Source organism: Nicotiana tabacum, chromosome 14, assembly GCF_000715075.1.
Source record: "Nicotiana tabacum cultivar K326 chromosome 14, ASM71507v2, whole genome shotgun sequence".
NCBI classification, from domain to species: Eukaryota; Viridiplantae; Streptophyta; class Magnoliopsida; order Solanales; family Solanaceae; genus Nicotiana; species Nicotiana tabacum.
Window position 1 is genome coordinate 101504326 of NC_134093.1, and position 23415 is coordinate 101527740.

Below are 23415 nucleotides of genomic sequence, written 5' to 3' on the forward strand. Positions count from 1 at the left end.
TTTTTGTTTTTCTTTAAAAGTTATAGAGACGCTTGAAATACTGTTGAGTACGAGCCTGCAGAAATGGCCTTCAATTTAGAAGTTGGAATGTTAAATGGTAGTGATGGAAAAACAATTTATCCACACTCGGTTAGCAAATTATTGCTCCCCTCCTAAAATGAATGACAGATTACCTTTTGTGTTTAGAAATATTAAAAGTATTTTAAGAAATCATAATAAGGTACCATCTAGAATGATATATAATTAATGGTACATGCGAACCTATGGTCTTCGTCAAATTACGTATTTTATATAAAATTTTTCTAAAATTAATCTAATATTATCTGTTAGTTCTCTCATACTTCAAAAAGGCTAAACAATGCACTTAGTTGAAAGCTGAGTTACCTTACTTACCCAAACGATCCGAGACCAATTATTATTTAATATTTTTTTAATGGTTCACCCATATTAAAAATCCTAAATCTGCTATTAAGAATATTGAGATATTGATAATATGGAGTCGGCCACCAATACCATCTATTGTCCAATAAAAAGATAAAAGGAAGGAAGGTGGCAAGGACCAGCCTACTCTGGCCACCTTCTTTGTATTAGCAGAAGGAGGGTGATTGGTGAATACAAAGGAATGTGATGTACTAAAAATAGAATCATCTCAATATTTGTTCTTGATTTTAATGGAACTTTAGTATGGACCTAGTGAATTTTAGGTGTCAAAATAGTTTAAGAAAAATATTCTAATTTACTCATCTACTTTTGAGCCTTGAACCCATGGAGCTAGCCCGGAGGAAGGAGATCATTGGAGCAATAATAAAGTAGTCTTCGAGTGATCCATAGATTACGGATTCGAGTTTGAAAGCAGTCAATAATACTTGTACTAGGGTAGATTGTCTACATCGCATCTCTTAGAGCGCGGGCCTTCTCTGACTACGTGAATGAAGGATTCTTTGTGTATCGGACTATCATTTACCCATCTACTTTTGATTATATAATTTAAAATTACCCTCTACTTTATACTTCAAATTAAAACTCTATTAGGATGAGAGACGATTTACTGCTATACAAATTGCAAGAAAATTAGGGAGTGGGGCAAGTTCCTGGTAGTCACATGAAAGACTATGAGACCAAAACCAAAAATTATTAAAACTTCAAACTTCAACAATCCCACCACCATATATTATTATCATTGTATATATATGTCTGCCCCTTCTAATATTCTATTTACATCTCCAAAAAAATAAAGCAAATCCCAACGTGCTCCAAAGCTTCTTTTATTCCTTCGTCTTTCTTTCTTCTCCATTTTCCAAATTCTCACTTCTCTATAGTTCTGTTCATTACATGAAAAATGAGATTGTTGACCCCAAAACTCAACACCATCTTCATCTTTTTCTGTTGTCTTCAATCCATAACTCAAGCCAAGCTAATAAAATTCGAAGAACAATATGGAGATCCCTTTGACCACACATATATTCCAATCTTGGAAATTAAAGAACCTGCACAAATCAGCAACCAAGCTCTACAAGTAACTCCTGATACAGCCAATTCTCATTTCAACCGTTTCAATAATTCAGGTAGAATTCTCTTGAAACGATCCTTCAAATTATGGGAAGGTGACACGTCATCAAAAGATAGCAGAGTTGCATCTTTCAACTCTTCCTTTCTTGTAAACATTTACAGGCTAGATAATAAAACTGCAGCTGAAGGTTTAACTTTCTTGATTTCTCCTGATTTGGAGTTGCCACCAAATAGTCAAGGGCAGTATTTAGGCTTGACAAATGCTACTACAGATGGGAAATTTATTAATAGGATTTTGGCGGTTGAGCTCGATACTTTTAAGCAAGATTTTGACATTGATGATAACCATATTGGCATTGATATTCATAGTATTATATCTATAAGGTCTGAATCCTTAACCAAACATGGAATTGAACTTGCTCCAATTGGTGCAAGATTTTACAATATTTGGGTACAATATGATGGTATCAAGAAAGTTCTTGATGTGTACATAGCAGAGCAAACTGAGAAAAATGGCTCAACCCCACCTAGGCCAAAGGATCCAATAATATCACATGATATTGATTTAAGAGATGTTGTGAATCAAGAATCATACTTTGGATTTTCTGCTTCAACAGGGAATTTTAATCAATTGAATTGTGTGTTAAGGTGGAATTTGACAGTTGAGTATTTTCAAGAAAAAAATCAATCTTTAACTATTGGTTTAAGTGTTGGGGTTCCATTATTTGCTCTATTCTTGATTTTGGCAACATATTTAGGTTACTATTACTACAAGAAGAGGGTTGCTAGGTCAGAGTCAAATATACTTGGTGCACTTAAGAGTTTGCCCGGAATGCCTAGAGATTTTGAGTTTAAGGTATTGAAGAAAGCTACTAATAATTTTGATGAAAAAAACAAGCTAGGTGAAGGGGGATTTGGAGTTGTATACAAAGGGTATTTAGTTGGTGAAAATTTGGAAATTGCAGTGAAGTGGTTTTCAAGGGAAAGTATCAAAGGGCAGGATGATTTCTTGGCTGAGCTTACAATTATCAACCGTCTCAGGCATAAACATCTTGTCAAATTGCTTGGTAAGTATTTTTTTCCTCATACTTTTACTTTTAGTACTAAGGGAAACTTGGCATAACGCTAAGAGTTGACTAGAAAATCATGAGTTTAAGCCTGTTAAAACAGCAACTTGAGTGTATGAATTTTATCTGGTCTTAAAAATAAGTCTTTTCTAATACAGCGTCAAAATTGGTGTGCGCATAGTTTTTGCAACAATTTGAAAGTGACAATATTTTTCACAACTAAATCTTGCTTCTAATATTTCCGGATTTGGTTCTTTTCATTTGTAAGAATATTTATATTATAAATTCTGGGTTATCGGACCTGTCAACCTCGACAAAAATGCTAGACATATATGTTATTGAAAACATTTATACATTTTGCCCGGAACCTTTAGGGGTCGATTCGTTTGGAAATAAGTTATTTCAAAATTAATTATATCTACTCACCCATAGGAATAAAATAACATTATAGTTTCGAAAAAACTAATCTTGAATTAGTTATACGTTAATTTTATCTCAACCAAATGTGAGATTAACTCCCTTTAATCTCGGAACCAATTATTCATTATCACTTATTTCACGTAGCAAACAAACCCTTAGTGTGATCAGGCACTAGTTGAGCAGTCCCATATGCCCAACACATTCAAATTGTTGTTTCGCCTGTAGCGCAAGGGATAGGTGTGATGTTAAAAGTTGGTAAAAAATGGATAGGATTTAGAGTAATCGAGAGAACAATTTTAAAAGCAAAAATATTGAATTCTCTTTCTTTGGAGATGAAATAAAGAATCCTATAGAAGAAGACTCCATTTGATGTGATTGGAGAAAATGGTCCAAATCTTTAAAACGAATAAAATATATCTAAAGCCAAACCTTTGTAGGGTATGATCACTCGAATGCAAGGGCTACTTTTGCTAGCCTAATTAATAATAAATGCCCTCTTGGAGAAAAAATCCAAAATTTAATAGTAAGAGACATGTTAAATTCTTGGCTGGAAAACAGAAGAGCACTGATTCATTCCCTTTTGTATCTTTTTTGCTTTCTCTACCAGCAATTTCAAACATAGCCCCACATCAATTTTTCTCTACGTAGTAGTTTTTAGATTCGAGATTTGAAAATGAACGAAGCTCCTAATAGGGAATGTTTTTCCTGTAAATTAGTTATATACAGTGCAAATCTGAATTAGTGATGCTAGTAGATTTCGAATATTATTTGGTTAAGCCCCAAATAAATAAATAAAAACATTGAACCCACAATCTTTTGTTCTTATGTACAAGCTTAAAAATGTGCTCAAGATTAGTCTTTAAAGTCTGAAATCAGCAATGAGATCATTAGTGTCTTGAATCATGGTTTTGAACACGACTTTTCTTTTGTGGAATCCTTAATAGCTTGTCCCCATTTTTATCTTAAAGTCTCCTTTCTTTTCTTGGATATCGTGTGTTTATAAGGACTTTATGTAAAATGTGTACATATAAGCAATGAGGTTCAACCTTTTTACTGACCATGAATATATGATTATAAGTCATAGTTGCCAGACTTGGTCGTAAATGTTAAAAGTTGACTTATGTGATCAGGAAGTCACGGATTCGAGTCATGAAAGCAGCCTCTTGTAGAAATGCAGGGTAAGACTGCATATAATAGATCCTTGTGGTCCGGCCCTTTCTCGGACCTCGTGCATAGTGGAGCTTAGTGTACCGGGCTGCCCGTTAGTCAAGGGCTTATCCAGTGTAGAGGCTATGGGTTCATCTGAACCAATAATTTTCCTTCATACTCTGTTTTTTGCCCAAAATATTTATTAAATTTATATAAATAATAAATTTAAAACCCGTTAAATTAAATGAGATATGATAAAATTAACCCATAAACTTCATCCAGTGTCAAAGCAATTTTTTGTGCTATGCTTTCTCAGTAAGAATCATGGAAGCTTCCTTGGAAAATCAACCTTCATTCAAATGTCAATTATTGTGGCAAATTTAATATTATGTAAAAGTTAATATCACATCATAGCCACTGAATAGGACATTTGCTTCAAAATGCAATCAACTCCAATTACTGCTAAGAGGTGGCCCTACAACAATACATCATAGTTGAGACATGTTTAAAATATTCCAAAACTAGGTCCTACAATAAAGATGATTGGAGCACTACTACCCAACTTTTTTTGTCATGTATAAAGTTTGATATCCTTAGCATTTTATAGATCATTATTGTTGATTGGATAAATTTATATCCTTAGCATTTTATAGATCATTATTGTTGATTGGATAAATTTATACACCATTATTATTGTATCAAGGATTTAACTTATATACCACAGCACTAAGAATTTTACGTGTTCAATGTACTTTAATCTATTATAGCAGGTAATCTAGGTTATTTTTGAGGTTACTGATTGCAATTTTTGTAAACGATCATATGCGGTTATCATTTAGGTGACCCGATAATATGAAATTCACTTTAGAAGTGAAACTGCTGTATCAGTTTGAAGCTGATCACACCTATGACATTACTGCAACTATTATCATAGTATCATAAATGAAGGGAAATATTGGCGTAACTGGTAAAGTTGTTGTCATATGACCAGGAGGTCACGGGTTCGAGCCGTATAAATAGGCTCTTGTAGAAATGTAGGGTAAGCCTGCGTACGATAGACCCTTGTGGTCCGGTCCTTCCCCGGACCCAACACATAGCAGGAGCTTAGTGCACATGGCTGCCATTTTTATTAAAAACATTTATACTATCTGCCTTTCTAGCAGACTTTTATGGACTTTCAAGCAAATTACAGGGCAACTTCAAGCTGATGAGAACAGCAATACAGACATAAGCATCTTACAATCATATATTATTGTAACAGGATGGAGCCACAAGCATGGAAAGCTACTACTTGTGTATGAGTACATGCCAAATGGTAGCCTAGACAAACACCTTTTCTCAGGTCCAGATAAAAAGCCACTCGGCTGGCAAGTCAGGTACAAGATTGTTTCAGGCGTCGCCTCAGCCCTGCACTATCTGCACGATGAGTTTGAGCAGAAGGTGGTTCATCGCGATCTTAAGGCGAACAACATCATGCTCGACTCCAACTTCAATGCACGCCTCGGTGATTTTGGCCTGGCACGAGCACTTGACCACGAGAAGACCTCGTATGCTGAGGCCGAGGGCGTGCTAGGCACGATGGGGTACATTGCACCAGAGTGTTTTCACACTGGAAAAGCCACTCAACATTCTGATGTCTATGCATTTGGAGCAGTGTTGTTGGAATTAGTATGTGGCCAAAGGCCTGGAACTAAAGTTAATGGCTTTCAACTATTTGCTGATTGGGTTTGGTACTTGCATCGCGATGACAGAATCCTCGAAGCTGTTGACACGAGGCTCGGGGATGATTATGTAGCTGAAGAAGCAAAGAGATTGTTACTACTTGCTTTGGCTTGCTCTCATCCAATTGCTAGTGAAAGGCCTAAAACACAGACGATAGTTCAAATTATATCAGGGTCAGTACCAGCACCACAAGTCCCACCATTCAAACCAGCATTTGTATGGCCTTCTACTATGGTGCCAATTGACATAGACTCAAGTATTGTCGATACAATATCCATCACAACACCTCAGTTCAGTTCAGGAAACAACAGTGTTGAGTATCAAAGCAAGTAGAGCTAGCACCATAGCTAGGCACTTTTATGGTGTAGTTATACTTTTTATAAACAACTATTACCAACAGAAAAAAACTGGTTTTGCTTTCCCTTTAAAGTTTGCTTTCCTGTAATCATGTTCTCCGGTGAGGCTAACAAAGATTTTCTTCTGTTTTTCCTTGTTTTTTTTTTCTTGCTTTTGTTTTCTGTAATGACAAGAACAGAAGCAACTCATGTACATTTTTTTAATCCAGATATTACGTTAAATTCCATCCTATACATTGTTCCCTATTTATGATCTTACTGATTTCAAGTGAAGAATCAAACATTGGTTGTTTTTGTCAGTACCAACATAAGTTTGTGTCAAGAGAGATTGGACTGTATACATGTCCCCATATTTTCCACACATGCAGATTAAGATAAAGCAGAGGGTATATTGAGGATATCTTACTACTGAAAAAGGCTTCACAGACTGGGGCAAAGCTAGAGTATTGGCCACAAATTCAACCTAACACATTAGCATTGATTCAAACCATGTATGTTATCAAAGCACCCTTTACTACTTTGGATAGTATTTATAGTTCTACCTTTTTCTTAGCAATTGGGTTTTCATGTGATTACAAGTACGTTTCTCGATCATATGTGGTATTCACCAACATCTTGGCCCTCTGATCAAGGAGCAACACGTTGGTTTTGAAGCAGCTGCATGGTACTGGCGTTTTGTAGGCGTGGTTCTAGAGAATCGTTGAATGCTTTGTTTCAGAATGGATAATCTACACTAGTAAGTAACAAATGCACTCACAAAAGTTTTAACTGCATTGACAAGTTTTACATCTTCAAGATTCTTAGTCTAAATCATGTCTGTCTAGAGCTTGAGTACAGTGAGTAGTATTAACTCATACAACAGCACTGAAATACAAAATGGGAGATGGATTTAAATCTCTACTACATAAAGAATTATGCCATACAATTGAGACGGGATTAATTAGGCCAATGCTAAAGAAGCCAGGAAACACAGTATGAAATTTGAGACATCTGAGCTCTTGGGGAGCAGAGACTTGGAACCACACTTCTTTATCGAACGATGACAACAGTCAGTACTCAAGTGATCCTATCGATGGCAGTCCAGACATGAAGTCTCGACCATCAGCACTATTACTGTTCATCCTTTCAAGTGAACCACGGTTTAAGGATTCAACCTCTTCCTTCCCCAGTTTCAGCACATCCTCGGGTGAAAGAATTTTGATATACCAGACATTGTTGACAAATGCCCTGAAAATACCATGCCAGAAATGGAAAAAGTGAATACGTCTTGGTTCGGACAAAAGAAGGTAAAATGCCATTTTCCGATAATTGTACTCTACCACAGGGCTGAAGGAATAAACCAAACAAAGGTACTAGAGTTCCTTATCAAAAAATGACAAATGTACTAGAATTGATATATAATCAGCCAGCAGCAGAACTACAACCGATGGAGAGTGGTCAATTTAACAACCTTTGCCAGATGACTATAATGTGTATACAGGTCAAATACTACTTTCTATACATATATATTAAATCTTGAACACCACTAGCAAAATTCTTGGCTTCGCTACTGTAATTAGCTATTAGTACCAAACCTCGAGTACCCTGTGAGTTTTAGCAAAATAGGAACACAAAAAAATGACATGTGAATGATATGGACTGAAAGCATAAGCTCTTCATTCCATCGTATTTGGCAAATTTTGAGCAGAGGTAAAATGTAAATCTCTCTAGTAACGGGGTACTTACTCCCATGGGTCGTCTCCAAGAAGAAGGACATCATTCTCCCTGTCAACAAATACAAGCTGCCAGCCTGATCTTTGAGGATCTTCAAGGAACCCTTCAATCCCGAACATCTGACCCAGTTCTTGCCGTAGCTCATGATAGCTGTTGAACCGGGTGATATCCAGTGACCTCCCAACAGACCCTGATTTGTAAACCTGCAAAGAAAAAACAGCTTTATCCACATAACACTCGTATGCAAGAAAATGTCAATGAAATGCATAAGCGACACATCAGAACTAGCACGCACCTTGACAAATGTACGGGTCGCATTTAGTGAATCAACTTGTCCTGCATTATGCAACAAGTCGGAAGAGTCTTGCACATAACCATATAGAGAATTCTGAAAACCAGAAGTCCCTAGTGGCATAGTGGACATATCAGCATCAATTGGTGTAGTAGAAACATTGGACACAGTTGTCGGGAGGAGAAGCCCTGAAGAATCAACATTAGCACCAAAAAGAGTTTGATTCTGGGCATTTAAGCTACAAGTTTCCTGTGAAGTTGGAGTATCTTTTCCGTATGCCGGGAGTGAGGATGAGTTGGAGCCAGCATTCAATTCTGAATGTCCAAATTTTGACATCCAAGATTTTTGAGGCGGCTGCTCCATGATCACAGACTGCTGACCAATTCTATTGAAATTTAAAAAGTTACTACTTCCTTCCGAACATAAAGAACCTAGCCCCATTGGAATGACCGATGGAGCAATAGAAGCTGCAAACTTAGAGTTCGGATCTGCAAAATCCGGCTTTGAAAATGACTGAGAAGGAATGTTTGATGGTTGTTTCTGCTGGAGCTGGCTATGAGATATTTGATATGCTTCCTGGTAAGAATGTTGATGAGCCTGGTCGTCCATCTGATTGCCGACTTGTTGCTGTGGTTGCCTTTGAACGTTATCCATTTGAGTTTGAGCAGGCAGCATATGCTGATGAATAGCCTGTTGCTGTTGCATTGCTTGTTGTTGTTGTTGCTGCTGCAGGAGAGGATTATGACTGCCGGCATGCTGAAGGTATTGGACAGGCTGCTGAAACTGCATCAGTTGCTGTTTCAGCATATCGCCACTCCCAAAATTTTGCAAACCAGTAGCCAACATAGCTTGATACTGCTGGTTAAGATCATTTCGGAGAATAGTTGGATCGACTCTTTGTTGCATCCAGGGAAGCATCCCAAAAGATTGAAGATTCATCAGATGTGGTCCTTGGTCACCACCTTCCCCTCTCAACCATGCCATTCCATTAATAGTTTCACTGTTATTTTCTGTAAAAAAAGCAAGGAAAAGTATTTACAACAGTTCCTCCCGACAAAAATAAGCTGAAAGTCCAATAATGAATCATTGTACTCCCTCTATCCCAATTTATGTGATATTTTTCGATTTTCGAGATTCAAGCTTCTTTAACTTTTTGACCGTGTATTTGGACAAAGAATTAAGAATCTTTTAAGGACCCGTTTGGCCATAGATTTTGCCAAAATAAATTTGGATTTTATTTGCCAAACACATGTTTGGCCATAGATTTTGCCAATATTTTGGCCAAATCCCAAATCCCAAAACCAGCTCAATAGCTGGTTTTGGGCCAAAATATCACTATTATATTTTTTAAAAATTGCCCCAAACTTTTGTATTTTATAAAAGATCCCACCATTTATTATTTTGTAACGATGCTTCGTTTTCTCGGTCATCTGATAGTGTATCATGTAGTTCATTATAAAAATGATAATTCTGTATCAAATTTATTTATGTTCAGGACTATTGTTTGCGATAATATAATGAATGTTATTGATAATGGTACTGTTGGGTATTTGTGATAGTTTTTAGGACTTATTTAAGTCACGTTTCATGTTTTTCCAAACCAAACTTCACCCAAAACAGATGTCCAAACACATTTTCATCTTCAAACCAAACTTCACCCAAATCAGATTTTTCAGAATAAATTTGGAAATCTATGGCCAAACGCTAGCTAAGTATTTCGAAATAAAATTTACATATTTGGAAACTACGTAAAAAGTACTATAATTCGCAAAAATTAATAATTCAAAATAGTTAAAAGGCATATGAAAAATTTGAGGTCGAAGAATAATTTGTTTGACTCTCGAAATTTGAACACCATCACATAAATTGGGACGGAGGGAGTACTAAAGAAAGGTCTCCCCCCCCCCCCAAGAAGGCCCATCTGTCTGACAACAAAATTTAACAATTTTCCAAATATAGTACAAGGAAACCTCAGGTTAACCACATGAACATTCAACACACTATACCTTGAAAAGATGAAGTTCCTGGGTACCAAGGCCGTTTTAGCCTAAGAGGGAATAAAGATGGATACATTGGAAAAGTAGTCAAAGGTTCTATCTCCCATAGTGAAACCCTGGGTTGCCTCTCGCCTGCTGTTGACTCATCCCAACCAACCTACAATTTCGTGAAACTCCTTTCTGTAAATAGATGTGTGAACATAAAATAACAGTTTTTTTAACATCAACTATCGTATATTTGTAATCTCCCTGCAAATGAGGTAAAAAAATAAAAAGAAGATAGAATCTGATTTCTGCATTTGCTACATAAATTCTGGGTCAAGCATGTTTTACTTTCTATGCAATTATGTACAATACCTCGCATCAAAGATAGACAATGTTGTGGGATAACAACTTGATATAGTAAGGAAGTTTGACGCAGAAATTTGAGTGGGGGACATAAACTAAAATCACTTAGCCTCTAACTATTAACAATTCAATGAATTTGAACAGCTGATAACTGGCAAGCATCTCAGGTCCGGAAATGATGAAAGAAGTTATTTCAACAGCAGTGTACAAGAAGAAAACCACAGGTTAGCACTATTCTTGAAATGAAATTAACGACAGAAGGAACAGGGTAAAAGGTATCAGTTCAGAGGTGGCTTCCGCTCACACGGGGGGTTTGGGGGGGGGGGGTGCAAAGTTGAATAGCAGTGTAGAAAAGCATAGGTTTATTTTTCCAGTAAGCAATAGAATAAAAAACTAACACAGCTTTCATCCGCGATACATAAGGCAAAAGTAGTAAAAGCACTTAACCAATAAGCTACCGTGCACGCTATGAAATACAAACTACTGCTGCATGTAACATAAACCATAGAAGATTAGAATTCGTCCAAGGAAACATGTCATAATTAATTACCGAGAAGAACAAGAAGTCTGAATTTCTTAATGATATGGAGATCAAAGGAAAATTTAAGAGTTTTGCAAGACTTCTAAATCTTGTGGTCGTAAACTAAAGATGTGTATAATTTACCAAAATATCCTTGAATCTTGTGGTCTTAAATATGCCATGTGAAAAGTTGGAGTTAACAAACTACTAAATATAGAAAGAGTATTTTTTTGAAACAGACTAAAAAGTAAAGACACATAAATTGAAACAGAGGGAGTATGAAAATGCTTAACTCATTTACCTTGACAGATCGCCAGTGAGAGTTGGCCCAGCGAACTGGATCTAAGTCACCAATGCCAGTAATTGTGCCCATGTATCTGAAAAGTATCAGATCCACACATAAGAAGAGAAACCCAACACATTAATTAGCTGATTCCGATTTCAATTATAGCCACAAAATTATGGCACTTAACATATCCCACTAATGGAGTTGCAACATAATTGTTTTATATACATGTACTGACCACTGACTTTGCCTAGTTAATACTCTAATGTTACTTGTTGCAAGCACTAGGCTAAACAAGATATGCAAATCTATGAGTAAAACGTAAAGCAACAGAGGCCATAAACTTGCACCTTCATCTGAATTCATTTATCCTACATTATTCGATATTATGAACAAAATAAAGAGCCGCATCCAAGAGCCACTCATCTATGATTTGGAGCCGGATCCAAGTGACACTGATCTGTGGCTAAGTATCAAAAGGTGCCTAATGATCCATCAATAAGAAACTAATATGCTACCTATAGCTATATGCACTTGTCTTTCTTCTAAGCCAAAGAGATCGAAGAAATCTTAACACAAAGAAAACATGAATTCATTTAAGACCGAATACTTCCATACCTTCGAACACTTGATTCTTCAGTCTCAAATAGCATCCGGAAACGCATTCCAACGGAAACACGAGTGTGATATACAGCTTTAATGTATTTTGAAAGAGGTATGACAAACTCAGATGGGCTAGCCCTGATGCAATAAGCATTAGTTCAACAGGCAGAAAGGATATACAGGCTAAAGAAAAACATAAGGAGCAAACAATCATTCACAACACCTTGGGTTGAAAAAAACAGTGAAACAGCTATTGGTAGCGGCAGCATGAGCAGCGGCAGCAAGCAATCCAATGTGCATGCTGTCACTAGACAGAACAGATGATGGCATCACAGTTTGGGGTCGAGTTGCACGACGAATTCCCAGGAGGAGCTGATTTTTCTCATTCCTGACACGATAACGGTGAAAACCAATGAGAGAAAGCCCCAGGTAACGGCACGGCTAGATGCTATACCTATGGGGGAAAATCTAAGATAAGTTTATTTGAAAAATAAATAAAAGCTAAAACTACCAAATGAAAAGAACTGAATCTCCAGCGACAAGTCTTTTGGCACTAACAAACACACTCCAGCCAGTCGTAAGAAGATGCCGCTTAGGCTGTCCTGCATGCACAGACACACAAATATAAACAGGTTTCAAAGTAAGTTTTATGATGCATTATGTTCTTGCTTCCATGGGAAATCAGGAATCATTATTTTATCCAGCAAATGAGCCGATAAACAAGCTCCCGTAAGAACAGCGCCACGTTAAGATAACAGGATTAGGACAACAAGAGAACAGTCCAATATTAAAGTAAAAGAAGTAGGATGTCAAGAGCACATAGCCAAGTATTCTGACTCATTTTGTGAAACCTTTTTCATTTGGATGTTCAAAAACTGTAACATAAGTCTAAAGACTATAACAGTCTGTGCACCATTTACATGTACCAAGAAGTCAGATTAAATAAACAATTAATTTTGAAGGAATGGTGCAAATCTTGTAACTACAACAATAATGTACTTTTGCCACCAATATAACCTGGATTGAACTCCTTAATATTTTTGGACACTGAAGCTGTGCAAATGATTGGAGATAGATGGACAACAGAAATAATTGAGCTGCATCCTCATTCTATAACCACCTCCATTCTAGTCCATCCTCTCATCCAACCAAATCAGGCTGTTATTTTGTTTTTTTAGTGCACTTATGCTTTAGTTTTTCTTGCTCAGGTTACTGAACCTATGTGAACTTCATATAGAAACATTAGTCATAACTTGAATTCCACATTCACACAACAAAATGAAATAACTTTCATAGCATCCCATTCAAAACCCTACTATTACTACAAAGCAGATCACAATACTCAATAATTATAATCAAAACTCTTATCTTACAAGATTACAATAGCGCCTAATCCTGCCTGCAAATCAAAGGATCATGGAAAATCTCGGTAACCATTTCAAGAACCTGTAGAGAAAGTGTACAAAAACTTTCTGCCTCTTTTGTTCGGGTCAGAAAGGCAGGGCAGCACAGTATCAGAGACAACCTTAACTACTCTCTGCCTCTTCATTTGCTATTATCTCATTCAAGTTAGAATTCAAAATGTTCATAAGCCAAAACTCATTATATTTCAATTTTCTTCAGGTTCTCTTTATTCTCAAGAAACTATGAAAAATAGTCCGTCCTTTAGATATTTTGTTGTCTGTCACCTCAAACAAAGAAAATAGCATCTCACATACACCCTATATGAAGATTACATGACACAGTACAAGGAAAAGAATGAAACCGGCTATTAAGTTGTCTTCATTAATTTACCCCACAATTCATATAATGAACAAAAGCATACAAGCTTCAAAGAATGAACCTCAGAAGCTTTTGGATGGGTGGACAAAGTATTTTACGCAAAAATGGCTTCAAATTACCGAAGGAGTATTGCCAAGGAAAAAGATCCTGATTTCTACTCCATTTGCATCATTTTACACCAGTTACTACACACAAAACATGCAATACATTCTGCAAGTCCTTCTCAAGTGTGGTCCTCCACTTAAAGCAACTATTAAGATGTGCATATATAAACATCATATGGCAACAGAAAAAATGACAACATTAGTCCCTTATGTTTGGGGGTTGGTCAAAAATAATCCTTTAAATATGCATCTGAGCGGTAATAGTCCTTTACGTTCACGAAAACTTTTAGTCTCCATTATATTTATAACATACTGTGATAGTCATCTTTGACAAAATTGGCTCATGAGAAACATGTGCGCTGTTTAAACTGTAAAAGCCCTAACGGGTGCTATCCCGTTTGGATAGGCTTCTCCTTACTCATTTCCCCAATGTGTATCTTAGGAAAACCCCTAAGAGTAAGATTTCAACTAAGAGTGTTATTGAGGGTTCATAGGAAATATAAACGTTGATTCATTTGTTATTTCATATAAAGCGAATGGTGTCTTCAGTTGGCTTGAATAACATTTTTCTTAAGGTACGAATTGGGAAAAATGAATCCGTAGAAGTTCGTACAGACGGTCTTATTCAATTTAAACATCTCACATGCTTCTCACAAGTCAATTTCATCAAAGATAATACCGGCATGTGTTTGAATAATAGTAGAGACCATGAGTACTGAATTTTAGTAAACATAAAGATTAAAACTACTCAGGTGTATATTTAAAGGACATTGTAGACCGCAAACATAAGGGACTATTTTTGTCATTTTCTCGGCATTAACACAACTTTCATAAGGATATAACAACATAGGAGTATGAAAGAAAAAATATCAGTCCTACATATGAGCCACTACCCCATTTCTTTTTGTCTTTTCTCCAACCAGTTGCTTCAAAGAAAAAAAGAGCAAAATACAAGACTTATTAGTTGTCTATCCTATCCCATCAAACGTGTTGTTAATGTACATTCAAGTCACAAAAGCACCTAAAATCTGAAGGACCCTAAACAAGAAAGTACTAAAGAGAATTAAAAGTAAATGTCGTTTAAAGAGAGCACATATCTAAGTGTGTATATATCTCAATCTCTCTGCAAACTTAAAATGACCACCTGCTGATATATTAAGCCCGACACACTTAAGACAGTGTAAAACTATATATATATATATATATATATAAAAAAATAAAAAATAAAATAGCCTCCAAAGCTTGCCTCGGAAAATATGCCTGAATTTCCATTCAATGTCATGCAGATCCCTTGCAATTAATTCTTGGCAAGGTGGTGTCTGTGAGAAATCCTGACTCAGAAGAAAATGAGAATAATATCAGACTCAGAACCAGAGTGGTATTTAAAATACGAGAACAATGGACCAGTTATTACCAGAGGAGGGAAAACTTTCTCTGCAGCACGACGAGGAACAGAAAAGCCACCATGCGTACTGGTATCACTTGCGGTGAGTGTCTTGCAAAAATAATTAGTAGGCTGCCTGCTAGGAATTCCCAACTCAACAGGAAGATATGTATCCTTTTGTTCTTGCTGAAAATACAACACGGTATTTTGTCATCCAATTCACACAATGTATTTTAAAAAAACAAGAAAATGAGAATGTCGGGTTATGAAGTACCCGTGTCAAGGGCTGCAGCGTCATTTGAGCATATACTTCATCTGTTTCAACATCTGCCTGAAATTTCAAGAATTGCCAATTCCTCATAAACCAATTACAACTTACTCAGTAACAATTCATAAGAAAACATAGAACGTAAACAATGAACCTACATGCATTGTGACATTGTGAAGTTGACAGATCAACTGGGGCGGCAAGTTCGGGTAATTGGGTATGTGAGCATCAACTTCTTTATTAGTTGTTGCCGCGACCTGGCACTCAATTCCATTAAAACCATCAATAATTGACCAATTAACGAATAGATCACTGCTGCAACAATTAGTGAAACAATTAATGAAGAAGAGAGAATGTGGCAAATGAAGAAGGACCTGTTCACTATGTCCCTGAGGAAAGTAAACCACTCGACTCCCTACCGTTGGTAGGCATACAAGGGGACCAGCACAGGCATGCCATAGCTCTGAATTCAAACACTTCTTCTCTCCTTTTCAGAAGCCACAACCAAATAAAGAATCCATCAACATTAATTTAATTAAGTGAATACAATAACAACAACAACAATAACAACAACAAGTACGTCGGCTATATGAATCCTCATTGACCATGTTACTTCATTTAATTAAGTGAATACATACTTAAATTCTCATGATCTTTTTCTCAATTAGTAGTTTAGCTAAAGACAAAGCATAAGAATAAATTTAAAGGACAAAAATTATGCAGATAAAGACAGTGATAGGTATAAACAAAAAGCCAAACCTGAAAAAGAAGACAGCAAAGGAAGAAAAAGTATTATAGAGAAGAGAAGGAGAAGATACCTTCATGAGGCTGCTGACTCAATCCTGATGTTGAAAGCTTCATATTTTTTAATCACACTTCCCTTTAATTAAATAAGTATATATCTAAAACACCCTCAAAAATATGATTATCAAGAAAATTATATAAGACCCAATTCAAACCCTAAAGTCTCACACCCATTCATCACTCTTATCCTCAACATACCCCACCCCACCCCACCCCCCAACTCCCCACCTCAATTCCCACATGCATTAACAAAAATACTCCTAATTTCAGCTCCTCATCATCAAATCCTAAAGAAATCAGCCCAGTTCACAACACTTCTCTTTCTCCAACACCTCCATTAAAAACCCAACAAAACAAAAACACCAAAAAACAAAAACAAAGAAAAAATCAAATTTTGAGGAATACCCTTTTCTTGTTTTTGTTGAATAAGCCAAAAAAGCAAAAAAAGATCAAATTTTGAGGAATACCCTTTTCTTGTTTTAGTAGAATAAGCAAAAGAAAACAAAAAAAGATCAAATTTTGAGAGGTATCCTGAAAATTTGAGAAATACCCTTTGCTTGTTTTTGCTGAATAACTAGATTTTAGCTAAGCTAAGCTAAGCTAAGTTTGAGCTCAAGAAAAATCTTTTCTTGGGCAATCACTGTCTTTGAAGAGAGAGAAAAAATGGGGTCTTTTTCTGTTTTTATAGCACACCCGACCAAGCTAGACCTGATAGCAGTAGAGAGAGAAACAAGAGAGAGAGAAGACTCTGTGTGTGTGGGTGTGTGTGTACAGAGGTTAAATTAATGGCTCATTCTCTCTCTCTCTCTCTTTCTTGCTCCGTGTACTCTATCAGAATGAAGTTTAAGGAAAATTGAATCACAGCCGTTTATTGAACCGTACATGATAAATCCTGGCCGTCGAATTGGGAAGTATGATATGACAGGAGGCATGTGCCACCATTCTTCAGTGGTCATTGTCAGAGTACGGACCGTCCAATATAATATTGCACATGATCAAGAAAGAGAAAAAAAGAAAGAAAGAAGAAGAAGAAGGTGAAAGATTTTGCATATCTAAGTGAAAAAACAAAGAGTGGCAGATATTTTTATCCCTGCTTTAGGTACTTGTACGATTATGCATTAATGGTTGTACGTTTTATCTGCTGATGTCATCAACCAGAGTGAAAATACAATGTGATTTACATTTGAGGCGGGAAAGACTCTCTCTCTCTCTGTAATAAAAAAAGGTTTTGAAAATTAAATAATTTTATTATCTTTTATAATATAAACAAATTGAAAAAGATGAGTTTTGAGTATTTTTTATATATAACAACAAAATAACATCTAAATATTAATAAAATATAAGAAAAAATTTGGATAAACGAGCTTGTTTTAGAAAGGTTTGATTATATTGTAATTTTGTTGTAGGGGTTGGGGAAAATAATTCCATGCAAAAATTATGCACCGTTAGGACGAAGCGTGTTATATATATATATATATATATATATATATATATATATATATATATATATATATATAAATGTGTATTAACAATATTAAAATAAAAGTATTTAAAAGTACAATTATCCTTAAAGTAGATGAATAATATATAACATTCTTGATATTTGACAAGAGTGAGTTGCTCTAGTGGTGAGCACCCTCCACTTTCAACCAAGAGGTTGTGAGTTCGAGTCACCCCAAGAGCAAGGTTGGGACTTCTTGGAGGGAGGGAGTCGAGAGTCTATCGGAAACAGCCTCTCTACCCCAGGGTAGGGGTAAGGTTTGCGTACAAACTATCCTCCCCAGACCCCACTAGTGGAATTATACTGGGTTATTGTTGTTGTTGTTGTTGATATTATCATGCACCGCATAACAAATCCAACATTACTACTCATTTTATAACAATTTTTATTGCATAAACAATTCATACGTCATAATATTTATATTACTACGGCAATAACCAAATGACCCGAGCATGGTGGATGTAGAGTATGATATTCGGGTTTATTTGAACCCAGTACTTTTGTCGCAGATCATAAATTTATGTGTAAAAATTCATTAAAATTATAATATATGGTAGGTCTGAACCTATAACTTTAAAAATACAACGGATTCAATGCTAAAAACCTTACAAGTTGAACTCATGGAATCTAAATCTTGGATCTATTCTACAACATGCTTTAATAAAACAAGGACTATTTGCACTTATTTTAAATGAAACATGATGAGTATAATAATATTCTCTACGTACCAATTTAAAAAATTTGAATTATTAGTAGAACTCAAGGGAGTGGTGGAGATATATTAATTAAAAATTATAAAGAGAGTGAGGGCAAGGTAAAATGGTCCATGCCTACATTTTGCTCTTTTGCTACTCCTGTATAATCCTAGGAGGGCAAGGATTAAGAGGGGACCAAATTCTATACTGTCAAAACCCATAGATTTTATAAGCTTTGATATAGATACTCTTTCCCTGTTGTGAAAAGGATTTTTCCATGATTAAAGGATCAATTATAGTTACAATTCCGATGTTGGAATCTATTTTGACTACAATTTATAGCTAGCGACTACATGTAATTAAGATGAGCTTTTTTGTGTAAATTTGGTAGGCCAATTATATAGGAACTCTTTATATGATCTTAAGTAATGCAACTAGTGTGTATATATATATATTTATATACTATAATTACTTATTATTATTATAAGACAAATGATTTGGTATCAAACGTCCTCGTTTTACCATTAATAAATGTAATAGGATGAATAAAATCTCTCAACTCTTAACTAGAGGTTTCAGATTCGAGTCGTGAATATGAAAAAAATCTTGTTAGGTAGCGCTTCCTCCTTAAATGGACCTTACGCGGTACTAATTCGGATATAATCGGGCTCTAATGCGGGTACTTGAATATCGGGTGGAAAATAAAATAAATATAGACCAAAATTTTAAAATGACAGTAATTTGTTATAATTGATTAGATTATATTAATAATAAGAAAAAATAGTTACATTGTCAAGATATATAACTTTAATTCAATTTTCATATGATCAAAAACACATCAAATATTTTATGAAGACAACACACACACACATATATAAAACAAGATAAAGGAGAAGTAAGAGCAAGTAAAGATCTTTAAATACATTTGAATTTTGAACATAGGTTATTTGGTATAGGAGAAAATTGCAATCACTTATAAACTGCAACTTTATGTTGAAACTCATAAAAGTATCAGTTTCTGGCTAAACTCATACAGAAAAATTTCAAGTAAAATTTAAGAAAGCAAATGCATCTTTCTCATTTATACATACGAGGATGTTGTACCACTTTTGGTCAAGAGTTAGAGACGAAAAAGTATGAATATGAAGAGATTTATATTTGATGCAGTATGTTGTGGCCACTAATTTCTTTCCCTTTCTTTTCTTTGTTATCTCACTTTTTGTTTTCAAAAAGTACACTGAATAATATTATGATAAGGAGAAATTTACTCACTATTAGAAAAAAGAAAAAAGAAAAACGACTCTGGTGGTCCGGTCCTTCTCCGAACCCCGCGCATAGCGGGAGTGTAACGACCCGGCCGGTCTTTTTGAGTATTACAACCTTGTTCTCCCATTTACTGCTTAATTTATGATTTACGGTTGTTATTTGACTTTCCAGGATAATTGGTTCGGGCCCGGTGAGTTTTTGGAGTGATTTGAAACACTTAGTTCCAAGGTTTAGAACTTAAGTTGAAATGGTTGACCGGATGTTGACTTATGTGTACGACCCTGGAGAATTTTCGCTAAGAAAAATAAAGTTTTGTGGTGTCGAGGTAGATCAATTAGTACAAAGGTTATAGAAATTTCTCGCGGCGAGGTTGCTCGCCGCGGCTCGGACTTTTTGGGTTGAACAATGCACTAGGGAGTAAAGGAAAATTTTCGGCATAAGAGGACATTTCTGCGGCCCACTATGCGGTCGCAGAATCACTTTGTGAACCGCATAATGGCCGCAGAGTGAAGCATATACAAGGCAAGATTTGAGAAAATCTGCGGTGCATTATGCGACTGCAGACCTGTTATGCGGTGCATTATGCGACAGCAAAACAGGTATGTGGGCCGCATAATTACCGCAGACCTATCCAGGTGACCCTCGTTTTGGATCTTCAATTTTGCGGTCAGTTTGCGGACCGCATATGTGTTATGCGATCGAAAATCTGCATTGGGGCTTCAATTCTTTCTAATTTTTTACCCGGCCCAATTTCGATTTATAGCCCTTGAAGCTCATTTTGGAGCAAAAATCTGACATTTTTAGAGAGAAAGGAGAGTGTTCTAGAGAGAGGAAGAAGCTCAAGTGCTTTGTTCATCAAGATTTGGGGGTCGAGTTGATGTCGGAATTTAGTGAAATTTATATGGTTGGACTCGTGGTTGGATGGACGTTCATATTTTGTAACTTTTTTTGGGTTTCGAGACGTGGACCCTACGGGCGATTTTTGAGTTAATTTAAGATTTTTATTGGGAAATTAGTATTTTCTTATGGAATTCATTACAATAATTGGTAATGACTGAATCCAATTAATTGTGGCTAGATACGAGACTTTTGGAGACCAATTCTCGTGGCAAGGGCATAGCGGAGTAAGAAATTACGCGGTTTGAGGTAAGTAACACTTCTAAACTTGGTTCTGAGGGTATGAATCCCTGAATTACATGTTGTATGAATTATTTGGAGATGACGCACACGCTAGGTGAAGGGCGTGTGAACGTGCATCATAGGAATGGTGACCTAATTGATTCTGTGGAGTTGTTTAATTAAATAAATATCATTATCCCCCACGTGTTAGAGAAATTGAGCGGAGACTCATGTTAAAGATCACGATTTGGCTAGGCGCCGAAATATTTTGGGACCCACATGGGTCGTATTGTTGTTGAACTATTTGTTAAATTTATAATTTTGTACTCACTGACATCTATCACATGCACATCATATCTTAGTCTCTGTTGTCATTCATTGATACTTCATATCAACATGTCGGGTTGATTTTTCATATTATTGAGAGCCCGAGAGACTGGAGATTCTGAGTGATAGTTATATTTATTTATTTATGCCTGAATCTAGCTATTATAGCGCTTGGGCTGAAGGAGCCCCCCGGAGTCTGCACCCCCACAGTGCAGATCCAGGTACTTCTTATCAGCCCTGCTACTAGTTGATTTTGCCCGAAGCATTTATACTGAGGGATGAATTTTTCCTGGACATGGATCTTGTCCGAATCATTGATATTTGGGGATGGATCTTCCCCTGGGTTGGATTGGCCTTATACAGTACTGAGTGACTGACTGTCAGTTGATGGATATACATATATGTCACGACCCAAATTTTCCCCCTGTATGATGTCGTGACGGCACCTAGTCTCTACGACTAGGTAAGCCTAACATTTACGGAATAATGAAATAAAAATATAAATTTAACAACTAAATGTAGCAGTAATAACATAACTGGGTACCATGCCGCCTAGCATGTACAATAACCAACTATTCAAAAATACACAGAAATTTCAAAATCCGGAACACCATAAGTCACAAGCTACAGAAGGAAACTAGTATCTCTATACATCAGAATCTAATAACAAAAGTAAGGAAAGTAAATGACATAGTAGAGAATAGAGGGGGACTCCAAGGTCTGCGGACGCGACAGATATACATTGAAGTCTCCGTACAACAACAAGCACTCTCAGCTAGTAGCGGGGCTGATAAGAAGTACTTGGATCTGCATACAAAATATGTGCAGAAGAGTAACATGAGTACACCACAGCGGTACCCAGTAAGTGCCAAGCCTAACCACGGTCGAGTAGTGTTGAGATCAGGTCAGGGCCCTACTAGTATATATATAATAACTAAGACAGAATGAAATATGGCAGTAAAAATAAGTATTGAAGTTTAACAAGAATGAAATCATAGCAAGTCAACAACTCAGTTCACAGAAAATAACAACAGGGGATCTCCCAAGATACTGTCCTGTAATCCCAAACGTAAATGTGCAAAATAGGGAGGGGGGATCTATCATAATACCGTTCCATAATCCCAAAGTAAAAATGCAAAACATAGGGGGATCTACCGGAATACCATTCTATAGTCCCAAAGTAAATATATAGAGCAGAGGGATCTACCGGAATACCGTTCTGTAGTCCCAAAGTAAATATGCAGAGCAGGGGGATCTACCAGAATACCGTTCTGTAGTCCCAAAGTAAATATGCAGGGCAGGGGGATCTACCAGAATACCGTTACATAGTCCCAAAGTAAATATGCAGGGCAGTGGGATCTACCGGAATACCGTTCCGTAGTCCCAAAGTAAATATGCAGCGCAAACTATAGAAATACAATTACATCACGAAATATTACAATTTAGACTAAGTACCAGTCAAGGAAGAAGCAAGAAATTCACTAAGCATGCTGCACAAAGTTCACATAAGCAATTAAGGCACGTAGACATGTTGTTCTAAACTAAACAGGACAAAAATTCATATGCTAGTGTAGCTCAGTTAAAGGAAGACATGTATTTTACTTAATGAAAACGGAGTTTTGCATTAATAGCCCGTGTACATACTCGTCACCTCACGTACACGACGCTCATATATCAAAAATAGTACCAAATCCTAAGGGGAGTTCCCCCCCCCCCCCCCCCCAAGGTTAGGCAAGCCACTTACCTCGAGTCAAGCTCAATCAATCCATAAGAATATCCTTTCCTCGATTATCCGACTCCGAATAGCCAAAATCTAGCCAAACACAATTGCATATCATGAATACAACCATAATAGACTCATCTAATTAATGAAATCAATATTTTTAAAAAAAATTCGAAATTCACCCTAAAAAGTCGATCCGGGCCCACGTCTCGGAATCGGGTAAAAGTCATAAAATACGAACACCCATTCACTCACAAGTTCACTCGTACCAAAATTATCCTAATCCGGTGTCTAAATCCCAATCAAACTCAGAAATTCGGTTAGGGAACTTTTCCCCCATTTTCCCAACTTTTCAATCCAAAAATCAGAAATTAAATGAAGAAAACAACTATAGATTAATGAAATACAACCAAGAATGAGTTAGGAATCGTTATCCCAAAACTCTCTTTGAAAATCCCTC

The 23415-nt window shown here is 36.3% G+C and overlaps 2 protein-coding genes across 2 annotated transcripts; one reads left to right on the top strand and one right to left on the bottom strand.

Moving 5' to 3' along the window:
• The first annotated feature begins 1136 nt into the window (after nucleotides 1–1136).
• On the top strand, nucleotides 1137–6455 carry LOC107829854 (putative L-type lectin-domain containing receptor kinase S.5). Its single transcript, XM_016657319.2, has 2 exons — nucleotides 1137–2576; nucleotides 5407–6455. The coding sequence occupies exons 1-2, from the start codon at nucleotides 1340–1342 to the stop codon at nucleotides 6198–6200; spliced, it is 2031 nt and encodes a 676-aa protein (XP_016512805.1). The 5' UTR covers nucleotides 1137–1339; the 3' UTR covers nucleotides 6201–6455.
• An 817-nt stretch (nucleotides 6456–7272) lies between these two features.
• LOC107829853 (auxin response factor 8-like) lies at nucleotides 7273–16381 on the bottom strand. Its single transcript, NM_001326234.1, is given in 14 exon segments — nucleotides 7273–7450; nucleotides 7949–8139; nucleotides 8232–9238; nucleotides 10235–10382; nucleotides 11395–11470; nucleotides 11998–12120; nucleotides 12206–12370; nucleotides 12494–12584; nucleotides 15115–15199; nucleotides 15283–15438; nucleotides 15527–15583; nucleotides 15679–15777; nucleotides 15895–16007; nucleotides 16339–16381. Coding segments are annotated over 14 exon segments (2532 nt in total).
• Between the last annotated feature and the right edge of the window lie 7034 nt (nucleotides 16382–23415).